Raw genomic sequence first — 12134 nt, 5'->3', positions numbered from 1 at the left:
CTTCTTTCTTCCTAGCTATCTTCCCCAGCAGGTGCACTTTCCTCCCGTTTGCTTGAAATTCCCTTCAGCCATGATGCCGTTCCTTCTTTCAACCTCACCATAAACGTTTTCTCTTTAACCTATGGCTGGTGATCTGTTAAACTTTTGCCAAGTCCAAACACAGTACTTGCTGCTTGAAAAAATAAGTAGACTTATGTTTGTAAATAAATGACCAGCTAAAGACATTTTTATTTAATTTTACAAAATTTAAATGCTTTCAGAAATAAAGTCTCTTCTTTGCAACAGCCAGCAGTGATCTCTTCCAGCTACCCCATCTTTTTTTCTGTTTCCTTTCCTCTCCACACATATAATTCCTTTTTTTCTGGAGAAAAAGCCAGCAGCCGGGGCAAGCCCTCACTGGTGCTAGTGTATGTTGACAGCAATACCCCTCAGCGAGGGGCAAGCAGACAGGGTGGCTTTCTTGTTGCAAACCACCCTATCCAATGCTGCGGTGGGTAACAGGCAAAAATGAGCCAGAAAGCCCAAAAAGGCCTGCGGGCAGACAGCTCGCTGCGGAGGTGGCTGCATGTGGAGCTGGCAGGGCCATGGCAATGGGCTAAGGGAGGGACACGGTGGCACAAGGCCCCCCCAAAAATGCAATGCTAGGCTTGGAGAGCTCCTTCTTCAGCTACTGGAAAAGCCTCCTTGAGTCACCCAGCTACCACCGTGACAGTGTTTCAATGGAGGATTAAAGCAGTCACGAGTTACCGCTTCCAACGTTTTAAGCTCTGGGAGGGCACTCATGAATAAGTAAGTGCATCCCTCATAACCTGACTATTGTAAGCATGAACTGTCTACAAAGTCTACGTTCTTGTCTGACATACTTGCATTACAAAGGCACATGCATTGCTGCTTCTTTTGGTGTTAGGTCATTTGTCTCTGATCTACTGTTAATCTGTTTTAAAGCCAGGCTGGAAAATAATTTGAAGTTGTTAAGTTTAAAATGATGATGCTATGCACTGCTTAATTTTAGACTCTCAGCATGATTCAGCTAACGTTGGCTTTTCAAGCGCTCTCGTAGATTGTAATCAGCTTGGCAATGAGTTTCCTGACATGATGGAGAACTCCCTACAAGGGGATGGTGGAAAATGCCCTTCCTTGGAAAGCTGTAAGCAAACATCTAAGGGTGTCTGGTCATATCTTGCAGACTAAACAAGACAGATCACATTTGAAAGTAGTATGAAGGAGAAAAGAGAAACATGATCAGCATTTAGACACAGATCAAAAAAAAAAAAACCAAAAACCTCAGGGGCATCAAGTCTGATCAGTGCAACACCTGATTTTTCAGTGCGGGTCTGTCACTGTATAAACTGAGAATTAGGTATATATGTTCCTCATAAAATGAGATTCCCCAGCATCCACCTCATGAAACATCAAGTTGGGGAGACAGAGACAAGCAAGGGCCAGCCATCGAGGTACTGCTGAGGTCAGGGATGCATGTTCCCCACCGAACTGCTTGGGACGTGATGCTTTCACTCAGTGTGTCAATCAAAAGGACTTGTATAGAAAGGAGAGTTCGCCGCAGACCTTGGCTTCCCGTTTTAGACAGACTTTCGCAATGAGCTAATTGTAGCACTGGAGTGTGGTGACCCCATGAAGCTGTAGCACTGCTCATCTAAGTAACCCTTTCGTTGTCCCTCAGTACTCCTGCAATGAATGCATCTGTCCTGTTGTCTTCTCTGACATGGCCCAAAGCCCAAGGAAGTCTGGTTTTGAAGGTCTGCTCCTTACCCTGAGATCTCAAGGAAGGACAGCTGGAAGACATGGCTGTGTGTTGTACAGGGTGTGAAATGTTTCTGTACCTTCTAAAAAATTAACTGGTCAAAGAGACAGAAAATGTAGCTGATTAAATGAGAGGAAAGCTAAAAGGCATATCCAAGCTGTGAGGGAGGAGAAGACGATCACCTCTCTGCTCGGCTCTAGCAGGAGTGTGGATTTCCATGTTGGCGTTACCATAATTTCTCTCCATGACTTCAAGTTAGTCAACAAAGAGTGAATGAAAGACTCTACGATATTCACAGCCCAATGCTATGGTTATGCAGAGTCAGAGAGATCCTGGAAATAGCTAATGTGAAGGCTTGTTCTGTGTACACCAAATAAAAGTAGCACTGAAGGCACCTTCCCTCCTTCCTGCAGGTGGCAAAGTAGGAGCCAGGTGTCTGGAGTAACTCAGCAATGGCTCGTCTTACCCGAGTGGTCTTTGGGCAATGGAGCGCAGTGTCCCCATCTCCTGTCCCGGTCGTAGTTATGTGTTGTTGAACACCTGAAAAGGATTAAAGGTGCAGTTTAGTGCAGCTTTAAGCAGCCTGGACGTTTGCACTGCAACTATATGGCCTTCATTCTTTGGCAACCTGGAAATTCATACTTTTTTCCTAATTAGAATCATAGAATCATAGAATGGTTTGGGTTGGAAGGGACCTTAAAGATCATCTAGTTCCAACCCCCTGCCATGGGCAGGGACACCTTCCACTACACCAGGTTGCTCAAAGCCCCATCAGCCTGGCCCTGAACACTTCCAGGGAGGGGGCATCCACAGCTTCTGTGGGCAACCTGTTCCAGTGCCTCACCACCCTGTTAGCATCTGTTTCATTCAAAATCTCTTAACACCAGAGAAAAAATATGCTTTTTTTTTTTTTTTTTTTTTTGTTAAAGGTTCTCTGTCCCATTTCTGTCAAACAAAATACAGAGTAAGAATGAGATGTGGAAGCAGGACCTGAGATTTCTAATGAATCCCCCAGAAAACCCCAACCTTCTTTCTATTTCTAAGATTAGAAAACGAAAGACAGAAATAAAAACCAAAACAAAAGCAAATAATTTATGTCTCTTTTATTCATTACAAAACAAGCAAAACAGGACCCAACCTATTTTTTATGCCTGTCAGTTACTTTAATAATCTGTAGAGGCACGAGATTGTCCACAGAGGGACTTTTTCCTGGCTTACAGCGGTAAACGTATTTTGCCCTCGGTTCCTTTAAAGTGTTTCTATTTTTTAACTTGCCAGACAAAATGAGGAAATAACCGACATGAGGGTGATTTCCAAATGCATGGATAAAACCTCTTCTTTTTGCAGAGCAGCGGGCTGAATCCTGTACGCCACACTGCCCATGGGAATCCTACCGAGGCAAACTTTGACAACGGTTTATCCACGCACTTTCCTTGGCCTCATCAGTCTGTTATCTCCAACGCTCATAGCACTCCGAGGAGCATTAAGCTGCTATTCTTCATTTGCAGAGCTAGACTTATAGGCTTCCCCGAGGCCACACAGGGAGTGTGCGACTGAACCAAGGCTGAACCTTGGAGGTCCACATTGTGTCCCAATGCACCGTCCACCAAAACATCCTCCCTAACCAGTTCTGATGCAGCATAATGAATATCAGCTGCCACTACACAGGAAAGCAAGTAGCTACATGGCATTGGAAGAAATAGGAATTTGCTTTATTTAACATGCCTGATAATCTATTTTTAGTATGTGTGTTTTTATCATAGATTGAACAGTTGTGTTATCAAATATTTTTTCACCCTAGGTTGTCACAAGCTAGGTGATTGAAATTTTATTGTAGAGCATGTCTACCATTTTAACTGCCCTACTTTGCTTCTTAATTAGATGCTATGTGGTATTTAAAATGCTTTAATTCCTATGGAGCATCTGAATAGGCTATACATACTAAGTTTGGTGACCTCAATTATATAAGGTGCACAAAAAGAAAGGTGCTTGGTAGCCTAGTGCAGATTAACTTGACACGTTCTTAAAGAGGCTGTTTTCTCACAGGCTGGGAGACTCTGCTGGGAGTTAATGGAAATTTCTCTGTGCTCCTTCAGGGGGAAGTGGATCGTGCTTTTTTAAGGGGTGGTCTATTACACACGAGGATTAAGGTGAGGAGTAAGTTAAAAATGGTTCTCGGCGGTGCACTGCTTGTGTCGTTGGCAAAACCCTCTCTGACTGAACACTTAGTCTGTGCCAGCCATGACGGGGAAGGAGAATCCAAACTCTTCTGACTTTATTGATTTAGCAGAGCAATGTTACACTGAGCAGCATGGGAGAGGCAAATGGAAAAGGCCTCGTATACATCTAAAGAATTCAAACTCTGATCATTAGGGAGGAAAGAACAATTTATATGCAAATTAGTACTCTCTAGAGTCTGTCCAGTAGCAGCCAAGTTCCAAGCAAATGGAGAATTCAATTTTTCCCCACTTAAATGTTTTTTGTCATCAGAGACCCTGACAGTGGCTTCTTCCACCAGCTTTCCACAACCCACTGGTCCTCCCACCCAATGCTCTTCACAACGAGTCCCCTCCTTCCCTATTGCTTCGCAGTGACTCCGAAGAGGTTGGTCCTCCCCTGTGATGCCAGGCTGCCTCCTCAGTGCAGGCTTCTTGCACATTCACATAATCCTTTTATATTTTCTGCCACGTATCTCTCACTGTTTGGAGCTCAGAGCATCTTCAAAGCTAGTTCACTAGTGTCTCTCCTTTTCTTTTTAAAATCTCTTCTTTGCTGGGAGGCTTACCAAAAATGTGATGACATTTTGGTCTCATGGGGCGTTACCTCCAGCAGCCACACTAACCAAACGGGCTTATTGTTTCTTTGTGCTGCCTGTAAATAGGCCCACTCTCTAAATTAATGAGATAACAAATGTCTTTACATCAGCCTGTCACATAAAATTGTTAATAAAAAAAAGTGAAAACTTAAAGACACGAGTACTGAATTAATTACACCAGAAAAGTCCACTACTATGGATTGATTTAAACAACATTTTAAACCCATGCGTGGTAAACAACATGGGAATGGACAGACAAAATGGTGTATCACAGATGAGGCCTAACTGGTAGGCAGGATAAATGGAGGAGCATTGGGAGCCTTAATAATAGGATGTTTTGGAGAGCAAGCAAAGCCTTGGGCCAGAGCCAGACCGGTGGAAGGAAAGAGCTCTGCCATCACGCCTGGTGCTGTCACTGTGTTCAAGGCCTGGAGGTTCCCTCAGACCTTTTTAGGTGTTGTCCTGACCACAAGAGATGGCCATACTTTGCCTGACAACGCCAGAGCAACCACCACCAGCACCAGCAAAACCCAGAGCCTGATGCTTGGTGTTTCCTGGCTCACCCTGCGTGTCCTTCTCCTTTCCAGGACTGGTGTAAACTCTCCAACTTGTAATCCAGCTGACCAAAAAGCCCTCCTTTGCACTGTTTTCAGTCTGTGGCCAAAGTATCAAATCTTCCTGTTTCCAGAGAAGATGGTAAGCTCATGCACTTCCTACACAGACCTAAGCCCACCCTTGCAACCTGGCACAACGGGGACCGACACATCCAGCACTCGAGCAAAGGATAAGGCTTCTCCAGGGTATGAGTCAACACCTTCCAAGTCACAGCCAAAATCTAAGCCAAAATCTGCCCCTGCCATTCCCCTTGAGAAGGATCTCGAGGGGACCCATCCCACCACGGGACACAGGGGCAGGGTGCTGGCAGCATCCCTGCAGCCACAGCTTGGTGGCAGTTCAGACCACCCTTCCCATTTGCTCTCACGGGTGTTCATTGCACCCCAATTTTGTCTGTCCCTACACTGATTTGTCTTTCTGGAGGTACCAATGAACTTTAGCAACAGTTCCAGCTAGTTTTTTCTCTTCAACACAGAAGGCAAATTTGCATGACATCTTTAGTACCTGGTAAGAGGCCACTAAATAGGAATCTATCTGTGAAAACAGATTGAAATTAAAGGGAAATGCAATAGAGGATGCTGTTAAAGGAAGTCTGTTATTCAAATATTGCAATTATTTTGTCTCCTTTCCTGTGTTTTCAATAAATATTTATAAAGATATAAAGATTGCTTGTTGCTCTCAGAGTAAGTAGGGAGAGGTTTCTGTGGTCAGGTCTCTTAATTTATGTTGAAACATTTAATGTTACAAATGGACAAGGTCATGTCTGATTGCCTTCCACATTTAGCCCTTTGAATCAACACAGTAGCTTTCATAAATGAGATATCCAGCTTTGTATTAAGACAGACACTGCTCTTAAATGCTTATCTTTTCATTGAACGTAATATGATGGGCTACCACACAATACCTGTGTCATATGTAGTATGAGAAAACATATAATAAAATTAAAGCCAACTGCAGCAGGCATTGGCTCACACTGTAGAGTCCTGCCTGTAATCCTGCCTTAAACTATGACTTGAGGACTAAGGGCAGGGACTCATTAAGTGCATAATCCAGCAATCTCCCAGTCTGGTCTTCTCGCGTTTGCCCCCAAAGAGGCAGGTTGCATCCAGCCTCCCATCATCTCCATCCTTACTAGCAGCTCGCAGGCAGGCAGGATCAGGAAGGGCACAAGCCTTGCCCTCTCCTGCTGCCTGCCACGTCCCCTGGGATCAGTTATTGAGCATCAGCCCAGCATGGGCTAGTGCCAGGTCACACAAAAGTGCACAGAGCAGGTTTCCCAACTGCTATCCAGGGCTCTTTTCCCGGCATCTCTGTGCCTGAAGTCACACGTTAGGTTGCTTTTAGCTTATGAAAGAAGAGTAAACACTGGCCAGAAGGTCAGCCATGGGGTGAAATGGCCTGTCAAAACCAAACAGCTCCAGCTGTCCTCCTCCTTGTCTCCCCGCTTGTAAATGGCTTTTTAAAAATCAGAATCATAAGAGCAAGTTGTCCAAGGTCAGCTCTAAAGCGTGCTCTAACCTTGGATCCCATGCATTCATGGGTTTTTCCATTTTTTTTCCATTTCTGTGGCCTAACTGGCTAAAAACAAATACACAGAGTGTCATGTATTAACAAGATCCATCTTAAGCATTGCATGAAATGAAGTGGGTCCAAAGGTCAAACTCTTTGCGGCTACAGTTCATCAAAGACAGGGTTCAAACTGCAAAATTATTCCAGTTCCCTTACTTTACTTAAGATATTCTCAAATTCTTGTTTCCTTGAGGCTTTTCTTATCTGGATTGTATCTATGGATGTTGGGGAAATTCAGAAGTGGTCTCCTAGCTTGAAGCTCTATGTCTATTTTTGTCTTGTTTACATTACACCAGCACTTACACTTAAAACAGATGTGCCATCAGAAGGATGACACAGATCATGAAAAAATTAGACAGTCCAGTATAAAAAATGAGAGTTCTGCCCTGCATGGGCGAGTAAAATAAACTCTATAAAATATTATCTCCACCCTGAAAACATGCAAGTATGTGCCTTTCACATAGCTCATCTGTGCATATATTTTCACATTACTGGTACCCATATATTCCCTGCTTTGTTGCCTTTGATTTCTGTTAATATATGCCCATTAGATAGGGTTGTCTGCAAAACTGGTCTTGTTTATTCAGTGATTGCTGCAGTAGGGTTCCCACCTGACTGCCCCTAATGAGTACTAATGAGTACTTTTAACAACTTCTGCATATGTAAAAGAATAACCTTTGCTCAAAATAAGGAGACTTGGCCTTAAACACATTAGTAGAATAAATCATTACCCAACAAGCAGGAGTAATACCTCACCTCTTAGTACTGCACTGTCCAAAAGTGGCCTGGTGCCAATCTGGATAGAAGTTAGAGACAGGGGGGGACAAATTTCCTCAAAAACTCAAATGGTCTCTGCTGCAGCACAAGTATGGCCCACACAAATCAAACAATTCCTTAATTGAGTGTCATCTCTTACAAGTGTCTGCGTTTCTCCTTTCTCCCTCAGCAGGTCGTTTCATCGGTCCTGCCCTTTCTGTACAAGCTCTTGCCACTCATATAAGTTTGCAATTCCAATAGGAAGGCCAAGGAAAAAAAAAATTTCTGCAGTTCTTGAGATTTCTGTGGCCCTGGAGACCCCGTGCCTGGGCTCCCTCCCCTCTGAGCACGAGTCTTAACCTGAGGGCCCTGACTATAAGCAGGAGAACTGCATGACTCTCCTTGGGCATGACATCAAGCTCAAGTTAATTATTCTAAAACCAAGATTAAAGCACTAAAAGGATGGCATTTTCATTTGAATACTATCTACATTTATGAGCAATGTTAACTTACCATTTCTTTTGGGAAAATAGATTTGATAAACACGAGTGATAAAACCTTCCACCATACCGGAAAGGAAATTTGCATAAATTTCCATCCTCTGTAAACACTGAAATACAAGAATAAAAACCTTATCATGCATCCAACCCAGAGGTATATGTTATATGTTATTATATGAAATTATGAAGATAGATATCTTCAAGTTTTTCAGCTGTACTTTGGACTCTGTGTCTCTGCAACTTCTAGTGTGTAAGAAGAGGCTTAAAATCTTACGTAATGACCAAATCAATAAAGATTAACGGGCTCTGTGGTAGAATAAAGATCTCGGATCGTTTCAGCTGAAAATATATTGCAATTTCTGGTACAGCAAATGCCAATTATATTCATTAATTGCAATTATCATTTCTAATTATGTAGTATTGTAATAGCATATTAAATTGATTTCTGAAGTAGTATCCTTTCAGGCTCCATATCACATTGTAACATCTGTTTAAAACAATTAAGGCAGCAGGCAGTACAAACTGAAATAGAAACAGTCAGGAGAAAGAAGGTTTTCAATGTTGGGGGAAGACAGATAATTTTGATCATACCACCTTCCCTTTGGGATAAGCAGATTCCTTACAAGTGGGGAGAAATTGATGGGATCAATGTCTCGGAAGGGCAAGTTTTATGTTCACTACATCAGTGATGGCAGTCTAAGGAAGGGCAGTGGGAGTCTAAGGAAGGCTAGTGGGAGTCTAGCAGAAAAAAACCTTCAAGATGAGTCTTGAGAATGAGAGAGACTGAAGATAAAAAAGACAATGAAAAACTGTCAGAGCTTATTTAACCATTAAACTAAAAGCAATCAGTTTTGAGAACCGAGAACATGAATGGGAAGCCAACCATTGCTGTAGGAGAGAAATGGGGCATACAACCGAGCTGGCAGCACAGCGCATTTCCATTTCTCGGTGATGATGTACAACGGCTCCTTGTCCTGAGCTTACCCCTTCAGTCATGGCTGGGGCTCCTGCACATCTTTGCGATATCTGTTAACCCTCACAAGCCCAGACTCATCATCTCAAAGAGCTCCTGAGGCCAGTTATTAGCATTATGGAAAAAATAACCCCTCCCTGTGGTCCAAACCCTTCCTAACCAGTTGGAATTATGGTCAGTCAACCTGCCCTGTCTTCTTATCTGTCAATGCGAAATAGCTACTGCCTGCCCCTCTGCTATCCCTTTTTCAAGCCTGGCTTTCATTGTTTGAACTAATTAAGCAAATGTCCAGATATTTACCTTCTCTGTCTGATACCTCCCGTTATAAGCAGTTAGGAGAGCTGTGAAAATACCTCCCCATTCAGAAGACATATTGCACCCCAAAGGACATAAAAAACTGTTCTAAGCTATAAAGGCACCACTAATGACCCAATTGATGTAATCCATAACAGCAAAAGCACAGGACAACAAAAGCTTTAAAAATGGAGGTCTGCAATGCCCACACAGAGCAGGACGTCTGATTGTTTAGGTGTCATCAAAGCAAATGCAACCTGGCAAATTGCATGGGGCTCAAACCCTTCTTCCACAGAGAGATCAAGGGCTGTGGCAGAAGTTGGACCTATACTTACAAAGAACTTATGTACTTTGAAGTCACAGGGCAGACGCAGCTCTGATTAAAATAAAGGGAGTTGCACATCTATGGCCACACTATATTATGAGTGAATATAAGCCACACCAGTTCAGACAAACTAAAACCCCATCAGCAACTTCCCATTAATCCGCACCTAAAGGAAAATTACCTGAGATTCCTGAGCTAATCCCAAATTCCCCTCCACACAGAAATTAATATTGGCAGAACCGTTCCATAATCCTTATTCATGTTGAAACAAAGACAGGCTTACTACTGACTTGCACAGCATGGATACAGACAGGCAGATCGTTCTTACTATCATGAAAGCTATTGGATTTGACTTTGTACCTTGTGGGCGAGTGTACTCATGTTTTGAGCCTCTTCCTGCCCCAGATTTGTAGTGCTACAAAGAGAAAAAAAGAATGTGGATTGGAGACACAAATTCACTCTGGGAACCATCCTACAGAGACAAACGTGCTTTCCAGGGTGTCCTGAAATTGTGTTTCTCCCAGTGCTTCTGCAAAGATCTCATTATTTGCATGTGATTTTTGCTGGGGCACAGTCTGGTGGAAGAGGGTAAATAAACACTGGCTCGTGAAAGGTCTCTGTTAAACCAGGAAAACCCAGCACAGCACAAAAAAGGCCAAAGCTCTGCTCCAGTATATCTTTCTATTGCCAAGGGACACATCTCCTATTTCTCTCGGCAAGAAGCATGTATGCATTCTGGGGCCAGTTCATAGTTACAAATAATATCCCAGCACTTGACTTTTCCTGCCATTTAGCTTTATCCCCCAGGGCATTAGTTAAAAAAGCAACCTCTACTTTATTTGGGTTCGCTGATCAGCAAGCAAAAAGCACTAGGCTGAGCTGATTTTAAGCCACAGGAAATAATAAAAAATGGTAATACACATAAAGTGCTGCTGCCACCAAAGGTGCTGACAGCTGAACTATAGCAAGATAAAAATATCACAAAAGCAGTCAAGGAAGCAGCACATCATGAACGCAGAACTGGATAGGGGGCATAACAAGTAAGTAAGGGATAAGACAAAGCTGTTGCTAAGATATATAGGGAGGGCCTGAACAGTTCTGAGGAAGAAATAGCTTTTGCACTCTACACTGACACTGCCAACACTGAGCAGTCTCCAATGGCTTCAGCCAGGGCTGATCTTTTCCTAGGCACCATGAATATTCCTCTCTGCTTGCAATGTCTAAGGAGATACTTCTGTATTTCACTGGGATAGTTAGGATTATAGCATCATTTAAGTATATCTGAGCTAGTTTTAAACTAGCTAGTGAAATAAGGCTAATCATAAAGCCACACAGCTGGGGGTCCAGCCTATTGGCTGCGCTGCTAGTCCATGGTGGATGCCAGGCCGTGGTGGGGTTTAAGAAAACTAGCAAAGTCAAACCGTCACGGCCATGCTTAGCAGTGCTGCAGCTGCCTTGCAGACATACCCCAAAAAAAGACACAAAGCACATGATGAAAACACTGAAGGGCATGGCATGAAAACAGGGAAAGGTTTGAAAAGAAGGAGATGGCTACCTAAGCTGGCATGCTCAGTTACCAGGTAGCAGTAAAGTCTGGTGGGGTAGCACTCTCCTCCCCTGCTACTGCAGGGACCTGCTTGTGCCAATACATTTCTGAGATGCGTTTTCAAAGTATTTCAATTTTTGTGGTCCTTCCTCCCCTCCCATTCTACCTCCCTAGCAGGGTATGGATGTAAGCAATTTCCTTAAATGCAGATATGTATGGGACCAGCTATCCTACAGGCCCCCCACTTAGTCAGCATTGCTGTGACCCTTCATCTAGCAAATCCCTTCTGTTTTTCATTTGAAGCACTCTTCCTTTTGGTTTGGTCAGCAGCTTCACTCATCTAACCCCAAAGCAACATTGCCCTGCCAGCCAGCACATAGGTGATCCACCACTCCAAAACAGAAAAATCAGACTTACCATCCTTGCACAGTCACTGCTCAGAGTCAGAGCCAAGACAACAGTGAAAGGAGCACAGACTTTCATCTTTGCTCTCCTCTCACGAAGGTTTTGCCTGGCAGAGGGAAACTTCCAGGGCTGGGCTGAAGCAGGAGGGTGAATCAGCAATGAGCTTTCACAAGTGACTGTGATTTACTTGACTTTAGGGTATTTTAGTTTTCTAAGTAAGCAGAGCTGTTATCGTTGTTAATCATTAATGCCTTTGTGGGTAGATGGGAATGCCATGTAGTGAGATACTCTTCCTAAACCACAGGGAGTGAAGAGTTTACAAAGTGCCTGACCCTCGGAGGTGATCACCGGTATACTCAGCAAGTGTTTAAGAGCACCTCCGGAGGAGCTGATCCAATGTTTCTCATAATCAGAGACGATTTACCATCCAGATGTTTCTCATCTCTTTCCCTTCAGGAGCTAATTAAAAGCATGGTATAGCAATAACAAGCTGCTCCAAGCAAGCCCACTCAGGAGATGACATTACATTGCAAAATACAGAGCAGATCAATGCCGATATCAGACACAAGAATTA

At 43.4% G+C, this 12134-nt stretch overlaps 1 protein-coding gene across 1 annotated transcript in view; it reads right to left on the bottom strand.

Moving 5' to 3' along the window:
- Positions 1-11706, bottom strand: part of HGFAC (HGF activator) — a 43916-nt gene extending 32210 nt beyond the window's left edge. Inside the window, exons 1-4 of the mRNA XM_009471148.2 lie at positions 11573-11706; positions 9970-10024; positions 8031-8127; positions 2229-2302 (exon numbers count right to left, since the gene is read on the bottom strand). Coding sequence (XP_009469423.1) covers positions 2229-2302; positions 8031-8127; positions 9970-10024; positions 11573-11638 — 292 coding nt within the window. The 5' untranslated portion in view covers positions 11639-11706. The remainder of the gene's footprint in view (positions 1-2228; positions 2303-8030; positions 8128-9969; positions 10025-11572) is intronic.
- Between the last annotated feature and the right edge of the window lie 428 nt (positions 11707-12134).

Source organism: Nipponia nippon, unplaced genomic scaffold (assembly GCF_047370975.1).
Source record: "Nipponia nippon isolate SJK-2023a ecotype South Korea unplaced genomic scaffold, ASM4737097v1 scaffold_6, whole genome shotgun sequence".
In the NCBI taxonomy this organism is placed as follows: domain Eukaryota; kingdom Metazoa; phylum Chordata; class Aves; order Pelecaniformes; family Threskiornithidae; genus Nipponia; species Nipponia nippon.
The sequence above is the reverse complement of the archived record's forward strand: the minus strand, read 5'-3'. Positions and strand labels throughout refer to the sequence as shown.